At 35.0% G+C, this 24,408-nt stretch overlaps 1 protein-coding gene across 1 annotated transcript; it reads left to right on the forward strand.

The window, feature by feature from the left end:
• Positions 1 to 321: 321 nt before the first annotated feature.
• LOC145694171 (general odorant-binding protein 56h-like) lies at positions 322 to 23,994 on the forward strand. Its single transcript, XM_081770288.1, has 7 exons — positions 322 to 423; positions 5,777 to 5,840; positions 8,970 to 9,019; positions 14,236 to 14,271; positions 16,498 to 16,627; positions 19,911 to 19,966; positions 23,862 to 23,994. The coding sequence occupies exons 1-7, from the start codon at positions 367 to 369 to the stop codon at positions 23,862 to 23,864; spliced, it is 396 nt and encodes a 131-aa protein (XP_081626414.1). The 5' UTR covers positions 322 to 366; the 3' UTR covers positions 23,865 to 23,994.
• Positions 23,995 to 24,408: the final 414 nt, after the last annotated feature.

Below are 24,408 nucleotides of genomic sequence, written 5' to 3' on the forward strand. Positions count from 1 at the left end.
GGTGTTTGTACTGTCCAACATATTTACTAAATTGCCTTGAAGAAATGTGTTTATAATTAAAGTCGTTATAGACGGCAGAAATGATTTACAAATGAGTCACACTTACATATATATATATATATATATACAATATTGTCATAATGTGTCATGTTCATGTCATACGAGCTGACATCCTATTGTAGTCGTCTTCTTTACAAATAATTCTAAGTTTGATTTTCAGAAGAAAAATGGAAGTTGTAGTCAGGAACAACGTGACAGCTTCCTCTACCTAATCGTATATAAAGAGTGATATATCTATAGATTTTTCTCATACACACCCGATATCAAAACACGGAAGTGTATACGTTTTGCAAAAGCAAACCCAATATGAAGATCCAATTTTTTGTTATTTTCGCATTTCTCTTCATAGCTGTTAACTGCAATGTAAGTATCATTTATAATTCTTTCTGTGGGTAAAAATAAATCATAATATTTACGTGATTTACTTCAGATTCATTTGTGGTGTTCATTATTTAATGTTTAAGCATCAAAAAAGCCGGTTCAGGAAAATCATCAAAAAGTAAAAAAATAAAATAAAATAAAAAGAAGAAAAGAAAATGTATTCATAAACTGCTAAGTTAGTAACTTGATGTGGGGTATATATTTTAATTTTTTGGTAAAACAGAGAATTGATACATATTGATTACTTCGCTATCATGTTTATTATATATATATATATATATATATATATATATATATATAGGGCATTTCAAAACAACACCGACAAGGTTTGGGAGGTGATTCCTGATACCTAGATAAGACAAAAAGTACAGACCAACTTGGGTGCACAAATGCTTCCTTTCGGAGTTGTAGGCTGTCGAAAACATAAAAAAAATGAACTTTAAATTTCCATAGCTCCAAAGCTATGACACCTACCGTGGTCGCATCAATACCTCACTTAGGAATAAGGAACTAGTATGTGCCCTATATAAGGATCCATGTTGCAGAATCCTACGGTACTTCCGCAACAATTTTTATAGAGGTAGTTCGTGAGTACTTCAATTTATATCTCCGTAGCCAAACTCCCTATACAAAAATTGTTTCGTGAGTACCTTGGAATTCTGAAACATGGATTCTTGGATAGGGCACATATTAATTTCTAAGTGAAGTCTTGATCCGACTGTGGTAGGTCTCATAGTATGAACCTTTAATGGGAGTTATGAAGCTAGTAAGGGAGCTAGTAAGGAGCTATGAACCTTTAAAGTTAATTTTTTCATGTTTTCGGTAGCTTATTACTCCGAAAGGAAGCATTTGTGCACCCACGTTGGTCTATACTTTTTGTCTTATCTTGGTGTGAGGAATCACCTCCCAAACGTTGTCGGTGTTGTTTTGAAACACCCTATATATGTAATACCCAACAATCAAATTTAATTCCATTAATAGAGAATTATATACAATGTATGATCGTTTCGAAGAAGCAGGATAGGCTCAAGAAAGTTTGAAGAATACACTAAAATCATATATTTAAAAATTCAGTTCGTTTAAAAGCACACAGGAAAATAGTTTCCCACACAAATCAATGTGAGTAAAAACAAATATGACTTTGGCGTTCCAAATTGTTAGGAAAATTGTTTAGTAATGGCATTTTAGTTCACTCATAAACTAAGCTTTTTCTCGATTGTGGGACAGTGGAGAGAAGTGAGAAGATATTCATGTTAACAAAAGAAAATGACATATTGCCTTATGTTATTTCCTCACCGAATTAATCGGGTACAAATAAGTGTATTCAATTAAACATAATTAGAGACAGCAGGTCTCCTTTCAGATCTACAACTTGTCACAAATTTAACTAAACAAATTGAATCAAAGAATATAGGACATTTATGCAAAATCGTTGAAGGAATTTTATACCAAAATTAACTTGGTTTTTCCTCTACCTAAATATCAATATTTCGATATTTTTAAAAGTATGTGAGATAAACAAATGAGTTTCTTTTATTTATTTTGAAATTCCTGGAAGAGTACAAACTAATACTTAAAATTTTTGTTATTGAAATATATATTATTCCTACTTTCTTTTATAATACGAAATATTGATGTATTCACGAAATGTGATTTTTTTTTTTTGCATGCGATTTTTCGTAGCGCTATTAAAACTCCTATAAATAAATGCATATTCTTATTCGAATTTATCTCTTTTCAATTCTTTGTTTCTGAGATAGGTTTATTACAAACTGAAAAGCTACGACAACGAATAATCTTGCGCTTGAATATAAGGCCCGATATGTAAGACTGGGTGTCATAATATGTATATTTTAATATAACCTGACAGATATCTTTTTCTCCTTAAAATTTAAACGTATAAACGAAAACAGTTCATATCCCATGTTTCCTGCACTAAATTCATACTCAATTCGAATTAAATTGCCATATTTTTTTTCCTTGACTCTTTTAATTATTTATTTTGGCTTACTGAAATCATGAATATATTTGTTGATTGTTAGTCCTTTTCAGTCGCGTATTAGGAATATTACGTCGTAAACTAATTTTCCTTTTAAAAATTGCGAGTCATGGGAATTATAGTTGTCGAACAACCTCTACATTTGTGGTTTCTTCCTGTTTGTTGTTCAATGTATCATAAAGATCTCAATAATAATAATAATAATAATAATAATAATAATAATAATAATAATAATAATAATAATAATAATTATTATTATTATTATTATTATTATTATTATTACTATTATTACTGTATATCGTAGTCATGCACGAGCTACAAAACTCATCCGAGTAACACTGCATAGAGGTAGATCTTAATTTGCTTAGTAGACATTTGAAACTTTTTCCTGTAGAGACATTTGGTTGGTGAGTCAGTGGGTGTGAAATTTGAGATTTGTATTTGAGAAAATTTGTAAAACCAATTGCTAATTACTATTTGGAACAAGAATTAAGAACAACACGGATAACACTTGTAACACATAATTTTCGAATTTAATTTAACCTGTTCAATTTCAGTATCTATAAAGTGTATTTATAATTTTAAAAAGGATGCAAAGATTTCTTCTCTGCTATCAGAAAACCTATTATTAATAGGAATAATTCTTTTGGTAGTAATTGCCTATGTCAAAATTCCAATAGGAACAGCATAAAGAGCGCAATTATTGTGGAGCTGTACAGTAAAGATATTTACTTTATTTGTTTTAATCATACAAAATGAAATTTAGTATTTTACATGCTGATAATGAATTGAATCGTTGAGGTGGAAAACCAGTCATCTTCATTTTGCTGAATAGACAAAAAATTAACTCATTTCAAGGATACGTCATGTTCTCGAACTAAAAAGGGATTTCAATAATCAATATTTTCTATAACCAGTGGGGGAAGATGAATTGTTTTCATCTTGAATGTGTGTCCATATCAGTTGAGCTGTCAAGTGAAATAATCTCAATTTAGTCAAAATGTGGAGAGATGACTCCAGGTTTTCGAACTTATCGATTCAATTAATTAAGAACTTTACTGTCCAATGTTAATTTGCTTCTAGTGTGTGTAGTTATGGGTATATCTGATAAGTTGCAATTCTCTTACTTTCACCTATCAATTTATAAAGCAATTTTTAAAATGACTAAATTAAATGTAAGGGGTCCACAATCTAGAAATCCAAGATCGACGGTGACAGGCTCAAATCTCCTGCCAAAACATCGCCAAGAGCTCCCTTCTGGCTATGTGGTAGTGTACGTGTCTTTGGCTTGGGATGTCCTGATTCGTTTCTCAGTGGGTGTCACGTGGTTTGGATTCCCCCTTATCTTGTAAGTCCATTTTTATATAGTCTCGCTGTTGAGAGGAACTCTAAACTTTAATAAATCAATAAAATGTTCTCTACTACGAGCAGTCTTATCAGTCAAATCTCGTTTGGGCTGCAGTGACAGTTAGATTGTAACTAATTACCTAAATTAAGTAGGCCTATATAGAGGAAAGGATTGAACAAATGGAACAGTCCAATGCCAGGATAGAAGATAAAATTGAAGGACGTTTTCAAAAGGTGGAACGTACTCTTGAAAATATACAGTCAACGCGGAAGAAGTAAAATAAAGTAGAATGAAAACAGAAAAGATGAGCTGAACAGAAAATGAGCCAATGCCTGCCCTCACTCCCACCAGGCGAATAGTTTGATACTAAATCTGCTCTGCCCTTGCCGTTATCAATTGGGTATGCATCACAAGTTAGCTTAATGAAATTATATTAAAAAATAAAGAAAATATATACAGAAATTAATCATTGGCATATACAGCAATTCTCCAGTGAAGGGTCGAAATGAAATTGCTGTATTTCTTCACACTATAAGATACTGTTAATACGCAGGTATTAAATGTTTGAACCCACCAATATTAGCAAATTTCATTTATACGAGTGTTTGATATCTACGACATGGCGCCCACCAAAATTAAAGTGCTGTGTGTTTGTGAGGCGAATTTAAATATATATTTCGGGATTAGTGGTAATGACTATGGACGGTCAGAACAAAAATAGCCGTTTGAATACATACAAGACTGTTCATTAACACAACTATGTTAACGCAAGGGATAAAGGAAATATTAGAATTTGGTCTATTCACCAATAGAAAGCAGCAAAATGTATTGGACAGAAACAACCTCGTAATAACTGCGTTCAATACTCCAAATATAATTCAAGAATGTTTCACAAACACTGCATTTTAATAGTGTGAAGACAAAATGAACATCAGCGTTTTACTTCTATCGTCTAGCGCATATGAGACAGAACGTCTTCACTGTCTACATATATGCTATGTTCGTAAAGTTAGCTATAAATTTGTCTCAACAAGATTGGAAAATACCATAATTGACCTTAATATTGCAGTACAGTGAGTTATATATTGCTTTTTTGACATGATGAAATAGTTGTTAATAGAAACATTAAGAAATATAACAGCCATATATAGTACCATGAAATGTATTTAAAAATTAAATATGCTTAAAAATACATCACACCTTCAGTCTGAAACAGATGAGATTGCTTTCTCTAAAAAAAATATTTCAATTCCTATTTTATAGAGATAAGGTGGGTAATGACTAGGGCAGTTGATGATTTAGTATCTCAGCATTCCTTTGGTGGGACTGAGGGCGGATATTGGTGCATTTTCTGTTCAGTTCCTCTTTTCTGTTCATTCTACTTTATTTAACTTCTTCTGCATCGGTCGCAACAGCGAGCAAAGGCTCCATCACATCAATATCTGACTGACAGATAATACTTCTCATGAATTGTAGGGCCCATTATTTCTGATTCTGAACGCCTGCGATACGAATGCTTCCACATGTTCTTTTCTATTCCCATTACCTACTCCTACACCAAATTTACTGCAATTATCTCTGAGTGACATCATGCCCTTCCCTCGTCAGTACAGATAGGCGCTGAGCCAACTGACGCGTCTTCTCTCTAAAATTATATGGCTCATGAGTCATACACTGTCGTACAAATCGTGCAAATTTGGATGAATTTCGTTATTCGTTCTTGGTGTTGAAAATTTCACAAACGAGAGTTCGTTACATTAAAATGAATTTTAAGAACGGCATTCCTTCAAACCATGCATCACACACAGAACTTCAGATTCACACGAGTGATGCAGGTAATAATTGTCAATTTGTTCTCAACAAATTCTTAGAATGTAGAGAGATGATTAAACTAATTTTTTCCGTTCTCTCCAGTTCTGTAAGGTACTATCTATTCGACTATGCATTATAAGGATAAGTTGATAATTAACTTTATTTTCTTCTTATAGGAAGATGAACAAGGAGAAGATCAGGCGTTCCAGCAGTGTGCAGAAGAGCATGGAATAACGAAAGGTATAAGATTGAATTTGATATTAATTAATATCATAAACTTTCTTCCTATCACTTATTTAAAGTAACACCATACGAGTGTTGTCAGTCTCCAAGTCTTTTCAGCTAATTATACTAATTAATACCGAAGTACTGTATGACACCTTCATTTCTAACTGTATGTTCTGTGACGTTTCAAAATTTCATTCTCGCCTTCTCAATGAGAGGGGAAGGGCTAGCAGGTAGTTTACCGTCGATAAAATAGAGTGAATAGTGAAAAGCAAACAAGATCATCCACAAAAAAGTAGATTTGTTAAAAGGCATACTATTTGTGAATCCATGACAATCGGTACACTGCCAACACTTTCTCTCCTACTTTATCCTTCTCTTTTTGTCATTTTGTTTCTCTCTGGTTTTCTCAGATTGCAAATGTGCATTGTACGTCATACAATGATCAGTAGGAAATGATTGGTCTAACTGCATGACATATCTCACAATATTTATTGAAACTAATAAAAATACATCCTTTACAAAATTAGTGTTCATACTCTGGGACTAAGCTAATCTGTCAACATAGACCAAATTAATACATAAAATAATGTGTGTGTGGGTGTATCTGTTTGTCATCACTTGTGTGTGTCTGTGTGTGTGTGCACTTCTGCCATTAGATTTTTGCATAGAAATGAAGCACAAGAAAAGTAGAACACCAAATTTTGTTTGGAAATATATCTTCACCATAATCTAAGAAGCCTTTTTCTATTTTCAACTGGAGAGAAATTTGGAAAGGTCACAATCAAATGCCAAAATTATAAATAAAATACTTATACAAGGTGTTCCAAAACAACACTGACAACTTTTGAGAGGTGATTCTCGACACCAAAGTAAGACCAAAAGTATACACCAATCTTGGTGCACAAATGCTTCCTATCGGAGCTATAGGCTGCCGAAAACGTGAGAAAATGAACTTTAAAGATCCATAGCACCAAAATTATAGGACCTACCATAGTCGGGCCAAGACTTCACTTAATAATTAATACTTGCCTTATCCAAAAATCCATGTTTCAGAATCGTAAGGACTCACACAACAATTTTTATAGAGAGAATTTGCCTACGGGGCATATAATTTGAAGTACTCACCAACTACCTCTATGAAAATTCTTGCGGAAGTATCGCAGGATTCTGAAACATGGATATTTGAATAGGGCTCATACTACTTCCTAAGTGAAGTCTTGACCCGACTGCGATAGATGGCATAATCTTGAAGCTATGAACCTTTAAAATTCATTTTTTGTTCGTGTTTCCGGCAGTTTATAACTCTGAAAGGACGCATATGTGCACTAAGATTGGTCTATACTTTTTGTCTTATCTTGGTGTCAAGAATAACCCTCCCAAATGTTGTCGATGTTGTTTGGAAACACCCTGTATATCCAATGAACCGTATTGCATGAAAACTCATCCATTTTACAGTGTTCCGGGTTGCATACCGTTCATATCTTCGAATTGTTTTGCATTAACCTTATTCTTCCAGTGTGAAAAGCGAGGAAGTTAGCTGTTCCAAGAATGAATAGGTACAATATCGAAGCAGTGGCTTGTCGTTACACCCATATTTATTTCGGCCGTTTCTTTATTTTCAAAACAATTAGCATACGCATTGTTCTTCCTGTAGAAAGGTGGGCACTTCTATTAGTAAAACTATAAAGCATTATTTGAAATGGTCATATTTGAGAAAGCGTACTTCAAATTCCCCTTTTAAATATCCATAAACAATTTTAAAATTTCTTAAACATATCAAAGTTGTTCTATCATATAGTCAAACCATTGTATTAGAGATTTTAAAAATATTCTGTAACATATTCGAGATAGAAGAATCATGAGAAAACATACTAATTTCTGAATATTTGAATAAAATTATATGGTCTAATATTAGCGATAATTTATCGATACTAAATATAAACCTATGTCCTTTCAATGATGTAAAGCTAGACAACAGAAAATATTTTATAATTAATGAAAAAACAAAGCTCTGTTTGAGTTGTAATTTTATAAATTGCCTGTCACACTTGCACAGTGAAGTGTATTAAACTTGTGACAGTGTCCGCCGGAAGAGTGTGTGGAAAAGATAATAGAGACGACTATATTGAGGCAACATTGCAATTATGATTCATAAGTCAACTGCAAATCTCATTTCAAGATGATGATGTCCTTGACTGATACTGGTGAAAGAACATAATTTGCCATGCTCTGAATGGATGGACAGTTGGATAGAACGTGAGTGGAGCTTGAATTGTAGCACCTCCTACGATTGTCCTTTAAAATTAGATAGGTGACAAAAAATGGGAATGATCACGGAAGGCTCGGTGGAATGAAAATGTGTTAAATGCGTGGCTAATAATGAGATATATTTAAACTGTACAGTCGTATAATGTATAGAAAAATATGTTCATGAGTTGGGAGGTGAATAAAACTTATGCTACTAGAATTATACATTGTGATATTTCAAGACGAGTAGGTATACCTGCAGTTAAAATTAACAAACAGATCGTTTCTACATTCTACATAATTCATTAGTAGTATTCGTGGTCGGAATTCACTGTGCGAGCATTCTCCTTTACATGTTCTTGATATGCTTGAACTAACTCTAATATTGTAGATAAACTTAGTGAAGAATTGATTTTTGGCAATCCATTGTACTAGAATTTCCCATGCATGCTCAGTAAGCATCATGTATGCTCATAAGTCATCTAGAAATCTGGTTGACTAAATTTTCGCCTGATACCATTTGCTTCAAATTACTCACAGAGTAAAGACCTTAATATAAACGTGCGTTGTTATCCATAAAACACAAGTCAACACAAACTTCATTCCTGGAAAGTCGTATGTACTGTTAAAGGATGACATAATGATATGTAAGAGTTTCATGTTCTGCTACATTTCCATCATGATCCCACTCTACGTGGTGACAACGCCTCCAGTTCTCGGATGTTGTAGGGGCTGCAACAAGTATCAGGTTATATCGAGTTCAGAATATCAAGAGTGTCAATTTGTAAGGTGAACCTGAATTTGTCTGTAAATAGTAATTATATATATATATATATATATATATATATATATATATATATATATATATATATATTCTTTCTCTTTCATCTACAGCCGACTTCGATCAATGGAAGGAGAGTGGTGAAGCAAGTCAAAAAGTTAAGGTAGGAAATATGAATTAAACATGTTCTTCAGAATCATTTTTGAAAATATAACCTTTTAAATATGTTTTTAGAAGCTTCTAAAACTTTTAAATACATATTTATTTCTTTTGCTCAAAATATAAATAATGTAATATCTTATTTCGAATATATATAGAGATTTTGAATTACACTTCGTTACTGGAAAGCTTTATCTGCGAATATCTGAATGAGAAAACATTTGTGGATTTTTACTTCGAGGCATTGTAAGTACAATACTTTTCATTTTAGTATAAAATTCCTTTATGATCGAGTGTCAAATGTTTTTATATACCAGTTGAATTAACTTCAATGTAAAATGAAAGTTATTACACAATCACTGCAACATTATTTGATAGAATTCCAAACTGGTTGTTTTAAAATTTCACACGCATATATTGTTTTAATTCAAAATGTAATTTATATTATTAACGCCCTAAGCAAGTCAATTTGAAGAAGATGTTCTAAGGTTAAGAATCGAAAGTTTCCATTAAATTTCTAAGATGCATCCTTTCAGTGTACAAGAAAGTGGGTAGTGTCTAAACTTGTATTAATATTCACTCGGAAGAAAATTGTACGAAGAATGATTACGAAAAATGCTATACATTACGGAAAGTTGTATAAGAACGGATTTTAACCTTTTCCCAGCGATTTCCGCTTTAGCCTGTTCATTGTCTTACACTTAAATCACAGAATGATGACCTCAAACGTATGTCAGAGGTAAAGAATTCTCAGATACCACATTCACATGCAATATAAATGATTGATCATTATCTAATCGTCGGACACTTTTCCATGTTATCACCCATAGTGGCTCTCCTAAGAGCTAGCTTGCTATGCTACAGGTAAATGTTGAGAGGATCGACAAATAATTTTACCTAGTCCTGAACTTTGAGAGGATCGACAAATAATTTTACCTAGTCCTGAACTTTGAGAGGATCGACAAATAATTTTACCTAGTCCTGAACTTTGAGAGGATCGACAAATAATTTTACCTAGTCCTGAACTTTGAGAGGATCGACAAATAATTTTACCGAGTCCTGAAATTTGATAAAGCACATGTGCCATTGAGTTTTGGCATTTACTTGAAGAAGATAACTCTACTTAACGAACTCGACCACTTCATTTTGCTTTCAAATGAGTTATCTACAAATTAATATAAATATTTCTCCTGTTTATTAGAGTACAATGTAACTACAACACTAGTATTTACTTCTTGATTAAGGTAATATTTAATGGTTACTTTGTAACTTACGTAAAAGAAAAAAATATTGACAATGCAATCATCACCGTGCCAGCAGTAATATCGTGCTGTATATACAGTGGCAATTGACATTTTATATAAATATTTTACTCATGAAAGGTAAGTTCCAGAATAATGGGGTACAGTTTACGTTTCTTACTGTAGAGTAAAACAAGATTTCTGTAAATAATTATGTTCTTCATTTATACTATCCTACTACTACAGAACTGTTAAAGCATATGCGATTCCTCTTATTACAAGTTCTTTTTAAAGTAAGTATCTTTGAACAATACACACACAATATCTTCCTATTTCACATGTAAATTGACTACCAGCATGCTTGACTCACAACAGACCAATTTGTTTAGCTACTTCGTCAGCATACACTTTACATCGGGTGATTAAAAGGTTTAAGAAGATAGAACAATCTGCTACCTGTGAAATAAGGTTAATTATCTGCCTCTTGATCTTATAAGTCTAAAATGTGAACATATTTGTCGTCAGATCTGCGAAACTGTATAGTCATAATGGCATGGTTGATTAAAAGTTCGTAACTATGTGAGAAAAAAAGTACAGAGTTCATGTGTGGTGATCTTGCTGAAGCCAGTCGTCTGTTATGGCAGTCTTGTTTTGGGAAAGACGCGAGGTTTTGCGTGTTGCCTTCATGACGCTAGGTACAACAATCACGGTTGTAATGTACTAAAATAGGTTTTCGAAGAAATCCCGAGAATAGTTCTGTGTCTATTACCTCCACAAGCTGCCTCCCTGGTGAATACCTCATAACCTTCACTCTTGGTTACACCTGCTTTGTTTATTTTTTGATAGTGAATTTGATAGTAGTCTAATATGGTTTAGGCAGAAGAAATGAAAGGAGAGGAGGACTAGTCACTTTCTGTAGACAGACTTCACTAGTAGCTACGAACTCATTTTTCAATCAGCGGAAGAGAAGATTATATACGTGGAAGTTTCCAATAGATGGCGGAAGACATCAGATAGACTATGTTATGATTCAGGATGGATATCAGAAAAGCTTTAAGAAAGCAAAGTCCCACCCGAGACTGACATTTTCTCTAATTATAACCTTGTGCTGGCTGAAATGGATATTCAAATGAAAAATGCAAGAAGAAGAAAAGTAGGCATCAATTTGTTGAATATTGAAAAGTTGAAAAACAAGGAAGAAAGAAACCATTTCGATGAGAAATTCCAAGAAAAATACTCAAACGAGCAAATAGTAGGTGGAGGTAGTAACAGATGGTTGGAACATAATGGAACTTGTCATACAGCAGGATGCAGAAGAAGTAGTAGATTACAGCGAACACAAAAGGGCTAAAGAAAATTTTACAGAATAGATGTAGAAAATGACGGAAAGGAAAATGTGGAAACAGATTGATATAGAAAAGGGCAGAAACATATACAAGAAGTTAAACAACGATTTGCGAAGGAAAACAGACATAGGAAGGGAAGAGTGTTACAAAACAAAATGTGAGAATATACAAGAGATTTTACAAAGAGTTGGGAAATATGAGGAAATGTACCAGGAGATGAAATCTATAGAACTTCGCAGGAAAGAAGCGGTATTACGATGACAGTAAAAAATAGGAAAGATAATGTAGTCGAGAAGAGACGTGAAGTGTTAGGAAGATGGAAATAATACAGTAAGGACTTAGAATAGGAATGACCATGTGGCCCAAATGATGGAGTAGAAAATGGTGAAGGCGAGGATGATAATTGGTTTAGTATTCTTCGGGATGAGTTTGAAAAAGATATTCCCGAGATTAGGAATGGAAAGATAAATAGGATAGGTAATATATGAATCGAATTCATTAAGAATATGGGAGACAAGGCAAGAACGAATTGTTCCGACTCTGCAATGAAATATATGATACTGGAGAGTGGCCAAGATACTTCCTGACGAGGATCATGATACAGATGGTTAAGAAATCGAACCCAAAGAGATGTGAGGATTATAGAACTATTGGTCTAAAATCTCACGCAGTAAAAACCTTGCTTCGAATTCTGCACAGAAAGTTGTATCAAAGAATAAATAAAGAGTAGTTCTGGTTCAGGAGAGGTAAGAGCATAAGAGATTCAATTGGATTATTAACTGTGATCGGCGAAATGTTTTAGATAGAGAAAGATATATATGAGGTATTTGTTGATCCAAAAAAGGCTTTTGACCGTGTGAATTGAGAATTGTTGTTGGAACTTCTAAAGAAGATTGGGTTGGAATGGAAAGATCGAAGACTCATAAGAAACTTATATATGAACCAACAAGTAAGTGTTAGAATAGAGGAGGAAATGACAGAGGATTGGAAGGGGGATTCAACAGGGATGCTGTCTCTCGCCTACATTATTTAATATTTATCTACAAGACATAGTGAAGAGGAGCATACAAAATGAAGATTGCATTTCAGTAGGAGGTAGAATGATTAGGTGTATTCGGTTTGCAAATGACATGGCGTTTGTTGCAAAATCTGAAGAGAAAATAAATACTTGAAGAAGAGTTGTGAAGAATATAGAATAAAAATAAATATTAGAAAGACAAAAGCCATGGTGAAAGGAAGGAAGGTTTCGGTGTCAAATATAGAAATAGGAGGGAGAAAATAGAAAAGGTGACTACGTTTCAATCCCAGAGAATTATAATTAGTGATGATGTGAAGTGTTACCGAGAAGTAAAAGGAAGAAGAGGAATGTCGAAAGAAAAGTTTCGGAGGAAAAAAATGCTATTTTAATAGACCTTGAATAAAGAGTTGAGAAAAAGACTCATAAAATGTTTCGTGTAGAGTATTGTACTTTATGGATCAGAAACATGGACATTACGCAAAAGCAATGCCTGACTGCAAGCTTTGGAAATATGGGTGTGGAGAAGAATGAAGAGAATTAACTTCTCCATTGGATTAGAATTAGCTAAGAGAAGAATGACAGAAGGGAAAACGAATGAGAGGATGATGGAAATAGTGAGGGAGAAAAAAAAACTATTTTCGATATTATTAAGAAGAGGAAAAGAAACAGATTGGAAGATTGGGTAAGAATGAACTGTATCATGAGGGAATTGCTGGAGGTATGGTGGTAGGAAAGAGAGGAAGAGGGTGAAGGAGTCTACAATTAACGAACGATATCAAAAGGAGAAATCGTACGTAAAGACGAAGAGGTTAGATGAAGACCGTGAATAATGGAGGCTTCTCAGTTGCAGATAGTGACCTGCCAATACTTATGATGATGATGATGATTGACACTACGAGATGAGGTAGTTGTTCGGATACATTTGATTCGCGGGGAGATATAATAAAAAGCCAAAAGAAGATCTCCGGGTTATTACATTTTGTATTGTTTTATATTCATTCATGTCCTGTTAGTTGGAATGTGTTATAAAATCTTACAGAAATGTTGGTCCCAATTCAGAATAAATGCTGAGAGCGTCCTGAGATCTTTTTCTTTACAATACAAATCTCCGGACTGCTATCCAAGAGCAAACCATAAAAGGCATGTCTTGGATGAGAGCAATTGAATCATTAACCTATAGCTCAGATTTGGCAAGAAGAACTACCACTCCTTCTGTATCTCAAAACGTTGTTGTAAAGGAAAGGTTTCATCATCCTATAGTCGATTATTCTCTTAGGCGGTGTACTTCTATGAGGATATTTTTCATAAAATGACTTTGTGAAATGACAAATCTGTGAATACAATAGAAACCTCCGTACAGAAGTAGTTGAATGTATGTAATATCTTCGAAGAAAAATTGTACCCAGTCTAGTCAGTATGTTTTTTTTCAATTGAGTTTATTGCTGAACGACACTTACTTTGAAAGTTGCACTTGTATTATATATAATAATAGCACTAGGAGCATGTTAACATAGAATATGCAGGGTATTTGATGTTTTTAGAGAATGTAAATTGTAACTTATATAGCATTTCATGAGTGTATTTTAACATTATATCTTACACTTATCTATTCTAGTGCCATTTCAAATGCGTAATGGATAAGAGGGGCATGGTAAGTACAAAATGATATTAGATTGTAAGATTGTAAAGAATGTAGTGATAAATGTTAGAAAAAGGAGAGTAAATTGAAGATAGAACCTTTATAGCAGTAAATTGTGTAATCAACCATAACTGACGATGGAAGTGACATTGGTAAATATTAAGAAAAGATATCACTGTAAACACGCGGAAGAGAGTTTACCGAATATGGTAATTTGTGCAAACTACTGTCTGAAACTGTATGAAGCTCATTTACCCTAGCTCATGTGATGAGATATAAATTTTTACTGATGAGACTTTAATCAGGAGCCGACACTAATAATATATGAATATACTATTTTATTCACAAGTATATTGGATTATGTTGGATGAGTGTAATACAAGTTTTTAAAAAGCAACTGTACATGTGACATAGTTTCACACATTAGAGATGAAGTAGTCGTTCACCACGTATTTCACATTTCAAACGACATGCTATGACTTATCGGACTAATTTAGTATGCTGGTACCGGCTACCACAAAGTCTGTGGTTGCTCAGTTATTAGGCAAAATTTTCTTTGTGCATGTGGTGCATTTTCCATGTTTATCCGTCGATCTTGTTATGTAACCTTGCTTCCATGGATAAGAAGGGTATGGGAAGTACAAAATGATATTAGATTGTAAGATTACACACCCATGGAGTGAGATATGCCCACTGGGTGGCCAGACTGAAGTTCTCATTGCCTACCAGTTTATTCTACTCATCAATTAAACGCTGATAAGAAGTCAGGTCCTTCTATGTGCGGCAATAATTGCAACCGAGTACTATAACGCAATGCAAACAAACCACCAGTGTTAACACCAGTTGCGGTACCTCACTGATTGACCACCACTCTGCAGAGCGTAAGTTAATCCGGCATCTCCACGCATGATCGGGAGGACTTCCAGACCCTGTGTACCTCTATCGATCAATGGCTTCCAACTTTTTCGTTAAAATACTGCGAACAGTTGATATTTCATCCCGAATCAATGGTACATATTAAGTCACTATTTGGGTTTCATGGCAATCCCTCCTCCCAGAAAGATTCCTTCTTTAAACTGGTATCGGAAATCATTATCCAGATACCTGGGATTAAAACTTTTCTCCAATTACTGTTCAGTTTTCAAGTAGTAAACTGACGTTAGCCCCGTTAGGATCGTGCAAGCAATTCGGAATTTGCTCTAATTACGGTGGAGATATAGTGCACATTACCAGAGTCAATTACTCATGTAAACTATCTGGGGACACATTGCCATTTGAGAAGCCACCGTAGTTTTCTCCTCTGGTAGGCTCGTACAAGCAATACTGGACTACCTACCTTTTGTGTATTTAGTTATAACGCATACACGTTATAACTAAACTACCTTCGAATGCAATATGGTATAGGCCATCATTTGTGTGGAACCACCACACTCATCCTTGTAGGATCGTCCAAGAAATACAGAACGACTTCTAGTTACGATAGAGGTACAGTGTACATTACCAGACCCAGTGGTCGTTATAGAATTTTTCCCTTTAGTGACTAAAAGATTGGGAGCGGCGCCTCCCTTGGAAGGATTGCAGTACCTGCATCCAGTAAAAAGGGTAACAAAATTGAAACGAAGGGTTGTTCCCACTACCTTCCTTACTCTTGATGTATGAGAGTGCGTTGGAATACTATATTTCATTCCAGACCCAAGAACACGTACTAAGTGTTCATTGAGGGATGTAACATCATCTTCCCGGTATTCACCGCACTGGCACACCACTACTTCTCTTTCATACTTTTTAGGGTCTCACGTAGTCTTATCTCTTGGATTCAAAGACATTATTTACTTTTACCATTTCAGAGGATACCAAAATTCATCTCCGCCGGTATAGACACAGTTTCCATGAGTGACCTAAAAACCTCGATAAGGCCATTACAAGGTCGCACGTGCCCTTCCAGATCCTAGCAGGGGTTCGTCTCCATTTAGAGATTAAGCTAAGGCTTCATTCTCAGTAGATTGCTATTCAGCTTGTTTGACAATAAACATGAAATAAAATAGATACAATAGAATAAGGAATTCAAAATAATTTTTAAAAATGCATTTTTTTGCGAACAAGATAGTATCTGTAATTATATTTGTCGTTCCCATTTCCCTTCAACCCTTTGGACACCGACTTCAAGTTGAGGAACTAATTTTTATATTATTTTTAACAAGAGGAGCAATCATTAATTTATTTTTCAAACCTACACAGGTTAGAGAAGACGGCACTTTTAACACAGAGCCTATGGAGCACTGTGACAAGATGAAGAAATTCCGATCCGAAAGTGATGAGAATGAAGAGAAATTCCAGAAGATGAGAACGGAGTGTGATGGAATGAAAGGTAGTATCTTAGCATTTTTCTAAGAATGTTTCATACAACCAATGGAATTTGTTTATTATAAGATTGTTTCAAGCACGTTGAAAATAGTTAGAGTTGTTTATTGTTTTAATCCATGTTTACGTGTAACTGAGTATTAAATCTCTAACATTAAAGCAGAATGATGTAAGCATTTTCAAAAGTATGATGTGCTGTTCAAATGTTTTAAGTGCAGTTCGAATATTGCAAAACAGTATTACAGAGGCACGCTGTAATGATGGGAGTAAATGATAACAATAATATATCGTGATATTCAGTATATGAAGATTCATATAAGTCTAATAGTATTTTATAAATACGAGTAAAATAATTTAATATGATAATAGTATCATGTATTCAGGGTACAATTTTGCAATATCATTTTGTACTTTTCTGAGTAATGCTAATGCTGTTTGTTGTAATTTGAAGAAAATTCATGGTTATACACATCTATCTATTAATTAGACCATTGTGTTTATTACATCCTATTTATAACATCTTCCTAACTTTCTCCAGGTAAATGTGAGACTTAAGTAATTCCAAATTCCATATACGAGTATTATTACCTTGATGTTTTTAGGGTTATTGCATAACTGTGCAAGATGTGTACATGTTCAGATGCTCTAGACTGTAGTGCATACACGAATGATGGTCAAATATTTTTATGAGGATACAAAGAATATAACCCAAAATGTAAATTAGATTGTGCCAATTTTGTTTATTAAAACCAACAATTGTACGTTTTAAAATTCTTGTAGCACTAAGGCCTATTAATTGCTGAAGCTTCTCATAATCTGGCTAAACCTGGGATACAATAATCCGGATTAGGGGCCAGATACAATTTTATACGGGGTCGCATTTGGAACGCGCGCCATCCTTTGTCGTCACTGCCCTAAACTATTCTTCTATAACCGTTCTTCTCAAACAAGTAAGATAATGCAATTTCAAATGTACACTAATATCTGCTATTCTCTCGTTTTAACAGATAAAAAGGCCCAATGTTAATGATTCATCCGTAAGTTCTGACACGCGGGCTTCATACACAATAAGGGAACAAGTGGGCAAAAGCAAATGTTACAAATCATTTTTACTGGAGTACATTAGCTATTTTCTCCCGCTGTGTGAGTGGTGGCTTCACATCCATTGGAATACAATCCACGGTAAATACAAACAAAAAAGACAGGAATTTCAGGTCTCATTCATCTGCGCATGCTCCGATCAAAGTGGTCCTGAAGTTTTGCCGCGCAACAAGTAAATAAGGGTGGGCGCCCGACATTGCTTCAAGGTTCGGTCGGAATTGCGAGTGTTCCTGGAGCACGGGCTCGCTGTGCAGCCGATTTATTTGAAAACTGGGAAGCTTGTTTCGGAAAAAATCTCAATCAAGAGAAAATGACGCAACACTTGCTTCCACCCTTGTGCTCCCTCAGTATATAGCCAGCTCAAGTTTGTAGTGTGTAATATTCATAACTGCATTACGAAATATACAGGTATAATACAGTACTGTACGTGTACACAATCAAGCACCTATCGAACCTGATATTTTAAAATATGTTTCCACTGTAAATACACTATAATTTGGTAAACTGTACACTTACAGTTAAAAATAAAATTCTCAAACTAAATCGGCTGATCCAGATTTTGCCCGTTGTGTTTGTTATCCATTGAAGAAAGATTATTAAGACCTAGCGATCAGTCGAAACATCTCTACTTGCCAAAGTTGATGGTCGTGTTGTTATTATTCATTCTGTTTTAATATATGGAGAACATTTTTAGTTGAGGCGTAAGACTTCAGTCATTAGTTTTAGAATATTAGCAATTTAACAATGAAATGGATAAGAAGACTATATGAATGTTGAGAATAAACATCACGAGATAAAAGGGAATCAGATAATAGTTATATCATAGATGTAATTCTTGTGCTGCAAATTACAACGATAAAATTGTCATCGTCAAAGGATCCTACATTCAGATGCGGATACTGAAAGTTTCGTTGTTCAGCTACCATATATAGGGTAGGATCACAGTAAAGCGGAAAACACATTTTATAAAAAAATAATATAAAAGAAACTCTTACATAGAGGTTTGCAGTACAATAAACTAACTTATTCTGTAATACGTAAGGAGGAGGAGTCAAATATACGGTTCCTATGCTTCATCCCGCTTCAGGATCCAGCCTGTTCAGGCTAGGCGCTGATCTTGGTCTGGTATTGTATAACTGCTTCAAACATCAAGAAAACTGCATTACAAATACTGTGTTGGTAAGAGGAACAGCTTTAGTTTACATACACGTATTCTACTATGTTCGATGTTGTTCTAACTAATAAAATCAACTTTGGGAAATAAATAAATGATTAAGAAATTGTTTCTGAAAGAAAAGAAAATAAGAGAAGAAAGGGTGTTCTGATTAGAACAGAACAAGAAATGTTTCTTAGTAGCTATGGTGTATAGTAATTTAAGATCTCTCTCCAGCAGCAAGAAACATACAAATTCCGAAACAGAAATAATCCTACTCTGAAATCAAACTGGACTTCATCGCACTGAAAGAGTACTAGTCATTTAATCTAATCTTGTTTGATCGGTCAATTTGGGGTTTAAAATTCTTGGCAGCACCGAGGCTATATGAAACGTGGATCTATAGCTGAACGTGAAATACAAACCACATGAGATATCGGAAAACAATTCGGGATCTTCCGCACTGAAAGCGCGTACGATAACTACTTAGCCATAAGGGATCGCTTAAACCAGGGTAAATAGTCAGAGGTTTGTCTAGCGTCAAAACACTTCAGAGTATTCAGAGACTGTAGGAATAAGGTGAGATACACTTTGCATTCAGTTTTGTTTTGGTACAATGGGTAACACATCTTTGAATATGAATAGATAAGAACTAACAATAACATTATCAAAATGAAATTTACAAATATCATGTGCGTTAGTGGTAGGACTGCTTGTGTCTCACTGTTATGGAAATCAAAGAGCAATAGATACAATCTTCTAACTAATAGTACTAAAGAAATGCGTGATTATTGTATTCTTCTTTAACATTTTCAACATAATAGGTAGTATGATTACAGTACGTCATCAATGTTTAGATTTACAAAGCAGTTTTCCTCTGTTTCTCGAAAAATATGCAAAAGAATTGATGTTCACCAATATAATTTTATTCAACTCGAAAATATTTATCGATTATATCCTTCACAAGTTTGGAGCTAGTTTACCCGTCAAACGGAATTAATGCTGTAAAATTATAATTCTGATTTCTCATTTCCAGCGTCAACTTGCGAAGAATGTTTCGAAGCGAGCATGTGCGTAATGAAACATTTTCACGTAAGTATTAAGAGAAAAAATATTTTTTTATTGTAACAACGTCTATGAATAGATAGAGGAAAGTGAAAATACATTATACAACTAGAAATGATCAAATTAGAAGAAAATTTAAGTGTTTTAATATTTATGATTGAATAAACTGTCGGTGCTTTAAATTTTCTTCAGCGCATTTAAGGAAGAGAACAATATAATTAATGAAGATTTTAAATTGTCTCAATATTTTATTCCTAGGGTTTCTTTTTTTAAACTTATCTTGTTTAATTCGTGTAAATATTAGGTTCGTGAAAATGAAATGTCCACTTTTGTGTCTAGTATCACAAATTGTGTGCACGTCCAGAAATCAGGATGAAGTACTTTGTCAGTTAGAAGTGCATTGCTGAATAGGGTAGTATGAAACTATTATAAAGAAGCTATGTTCGTAATTATCTTTTCTTTTATGATTTCAAACTTAGACATTCTGCACAGCAAGCCACAAAAGCATTAGGACGAGGCATGGAGATGAACGTACCATTCTTCGTTGGTTTGTCAGATTTCTAATAAACAGTAGAAGATGAATAATTTTGTAATAAACAGTACAACATAAATACAAATATTATTTAAAAGGTTGTTAACAAGAAACCAAGACAACATGATGTCATCAATTACCGTTAAGTTCATTTTTTTCTAGTCGCTGCCTTAGTCTAGATTTTGGGTAATACGTATTCTAGCCACACTGCAATTTCTATAGATGGCAACACTGAAAATTACTTTGATTTATATTTTCGGCTGTACAATAAGATTGTCTATTATTGTGGTAAGTTACATTTCATGATCTATTTACGCTTATGAAAAACGGGCCCAAGAAAAATGGTTAGTTTTTGTATCATTTTTAGTAGTCTGCCCCCTTAAGTCACTGTTTGAGTTTGATGTGAGCCCAAACTTCTCCCTTTTACTGAGAACAGAAACCGTTACCCAGATACCTATGATAGGCTTTTTCCCAGTTACCGTTCAGTCACTCGTGTAGAGAGTAAACTGAATTCTCTTCCCTGTAGGATCGTCCAAGCAACACGGGACTTTCTCTAATTACGGTAGAGTCATATCTTATATTACCAGAACCGATGGTTGATGTAGACCGTATGCAAGCAGACATGTTCATTTGGTGCGAATCTTCCCTAGTAGGCTCACCCAAGGAATCCGGTGCTACCTATCTTTCACACGACTACGAAACATGTACGTTGTGGCTACCTTCCGAACTCAACGGTATGAATAGACTAACATTAGGCTGGACCACCACACCCTACTTCAGTAGGGCCGTTCAAGCAATAAGGAATATCCCCTGAACACGGTAGACGTACGGCGTGCTTACCAGGCACAGTGACGGATGTAGACTGTCTTCTTCAAGACAATGGCCACTTCTGAACGGCAGTTCCATCGTCAGGGCCATGAATTTTAATAGGTTATTCATCACTACATCTCTTACTCTTGAGATATGAGTATGCATTAGGATACCAAATATCCAATTTTGTGCCTAAGAGCACGCACGAAACGCTCTTTGAGGTCAGTACCTACATTATCCTACCGATAGGACGTTTGATTCTCCATCAATTGCACATCAACTACCTCTCTTTCATACGTTTTGGGCCATACGAGCCTTTGGCGTGGGAGGCCCGGGTTCGATTCTCGGCGGGAGCTCATGTGGTTTGGATTTCACGTTAATCAGTAGGTCCACGTCTCAAATAGCCTCGCTGCTGAACGGGACGTTAAACTCAAAATCAACTCAACTCATACGTTTTGGGGTATCACGTAGTCTCATCTCGTGTACTTAGGAACAAGACCTAGTTGTCCATTTCGTAGGATAGCCAAAGACTTAGTTCCGCCGGTAGGGGCGCTAGATTTATAGCCTAACTCTATAAGGCAGTGACGAGGTAGAACGCACTCTCCTGGATAGAATGACACCATTTAGTCACCCATTTCAGAGGATAGGCAAAGCCTCACATCTGTCTTAAGTTAATGTCCTGCAGTCATTGGTAGCTACAACATAATATCTAAAGATATCCAAAAAAAAGTTCTGTCTCTTTTTGTGGAGGTCTGTGTTCAATTGACGCTCACACCGTGTGTTGAATGCAAATAAAAATAAGGAAAAGATCAATTGTTGGTATGGATATATCCAACATACTACCTGGTTGTGGGAATTCAGGTACCTGTGAACTTGCGTAAGGACAGAGTGAACATGGGACTCCCACAGAGCGTCACATGGGCGTGTATGCAGTACGAGTTCAAACTGGGATCAAACGCTGGTACAGCGGGCGGAACATATGACAGACCTTTGGTGAGGGTGTCGTAGCTATATAGACAATGCAGCGGTTATCAAACACATTTAAGGACAGTGATGAAACACTCGAATACGTATTACGTGAAGGATGACAAACACTCGTACAAAATAAAGATCTTCAGGCAGCAATTGAGATGAATAATATCCAAACATGTGAAGTACTGGCACTGCAATTCACTGTGAGTGAAGAAGCCATTCGGCAGCATCTTCATTAACTTAGGAAGCACAACAGCTTGGGTCGATGAGTCCCACATGATTTGACTCCGACTCAAAAGGCAACGCGAGTAGACAACCGTGTGTCTTTGCTGTCTCGTCGGAAGAAGGAGCCATTTCTGGACATGAAGTTGACATCTGATGAGAAGTTTGTTCTATACGAAGCTATACGTCGCAATCATCATTGATTACCATTCGATGAGCTGCTTTCAAAACAGCCGAAACCAGCACTACGCCAGAAGAAGATCGTCCTGTGTGTTTGGTTGAGTGCTCGCTGTATCCTGCATCGGCAACTGCTACCAGCTGTCCAGAGCATCAATGCAACTGTGTACTGTCAGCAGTTGAGTCGTGTTAAGAAAAACTCAAAGCTTTGGAGCCAGAACTTCTGAATTACAAAGGATTCCTCCTGTTAGATGACAACGCTAAGCCCCACGCGGATAGGATTCCCCGGGACAACATTCCATACCTTGGATGGGAAACACTATTGTATCGTTCATACTGCCCGGACATTGCACTGTCCGATTATCACCTGTTCCATTCCTTGGACAATCACCTTAGGGACGCCAGTTGAAATCCCTAGTAGAGGTGCAAAATGAACTTGATTTCTCCTTAACTTCACGGCCCACCATGTTCAACCGCGATGGCATCCATGGCCTTCCAGAACTATTACAGAAGGTCGTCGATGCTGATGGAGGCTACTTTTGATTTTCCAGGTACGTCTTGGGTGATATATCGATAGTCGCAGTTGGTGGGTGAAAAGGCGACAGAACTTTCTTTGTTACCTTTATGATATCGTAGCTCCAGAAGACATAACTAGACGTATAGTGTTTTAACGTACTTCCCGAGTTCCAATCTTCACCTCCAGTTTCGGATTGCCACAATGCATGCAATTCAGACCACAGTTAGAGGGGACTGATGTCCCTTTCTCAGCACGGGCTTGGGAACAGCCATGGTGGGGTTATTGATTTATATATATGCTTTGGAGAATACTATGAATAAAAATTAATATTCAAGAATAAAACCCAACTTTAGGCTGTATTTCGTTAACCATGCCGTATACTGTTATGCAAATATCGTAGTAAAAAGCTTGCTGAGAAAATAATTTAATATCGGCTTAGTATAAATAGGTAGTTATTATACTACATCAACGTTCAGGGATACTATGTTTGAAGATTTACACTCACACATACGTATAATTTTCATCATCTGAATGAAGTCTATTCATTCGTGTACATATCTTATCACGGGGCATTTTATGCTTTTCTTTATAATAAACAAATATTATTTTATTATTAAATGGATTTGATTATCCATATTTAGGGTGCAAACTAATTACAAAGTATCAGTCTAATATTGTGCTATTTTTTACAGTGAATAATTCCACTTACATGGATTCAATTATAGGAGAACTTCAGAATTACATGAATACACTGTAGAACGCTATGATGTTGATTGTTAAGAAGGAAACTATTGTAAAAAACATATATAACGAATAAAGATCGCCATTTCAAATTACTTAATTGTTTATAATTTTATGTAAACTCCTACACTATGTACTGTGCATCCCCCTATATCCAGGTTCAAAAATGTCTGAAATGCATGTCAATGATGAAACCAGCCTTAAAAATTCGAGAAAAATATTTCAAAAGTCAACCTACTATCGTCAGTAAGAGATTTTCTAAGATAATATGAGAAAACTCCTGTTCGTGGTGGTAGATGGGCTTCATTGTACTATACATAAAACAAATTTATCTTAAAGAAAACTTTAGTCCTTCATATTCATTGTACACTGTTGAAGTAATCCAATGGACAAAATATGTAACATTCTAATAATAATAAGTGTAATGTGTTTCAAGGTTTTACCCCAGATTTATAGCAATGCATCCAGTTTCCAAGCACATATTTTCATATTCGAAGT

The sequence above is a fragment of the Thermobia domestica genome, chromosome 9 (assembly GCF_964235325.1).
Source record: "Thermobia domestica chromosome 9, izTheDome1.hap1.1, whole genome shotgun sequence".
Classification (NCBI taxonomy): Eukaryota; Metazoa; Arthropoda; class Insecta; order Zygentoma; family Lepismatidae; genus Thermobia; species Thermobia domestica.

What these genes read in the sequence shown, in the direction of transcription:
- LOC145694171 (XM_081770288.1), top strand. Translation starts at nt 367, where the DNA reads ATGAAGATCCAATTTTTTGTTATTTTCGCATTTCTCTTCATAGCTGTT. An exon ending in AGAGCATGGAATAACGAAAG is followed by an intron (nt 5,841 to 8,969) that starts GTATAAGATTGA and finishes TTTCATCTACAG; the next exon opens with CCGACTTCGATCAATGGAAG. An exon ending in GGAGTGTGATGGAATGAAAG is followed by an intron (nt 16,628 to 19,910) that starts GTAGTATCTTAG and finishes TCTCATTTCCAG; the next exon opens with CGTCAACTTGCGAAGAATGT.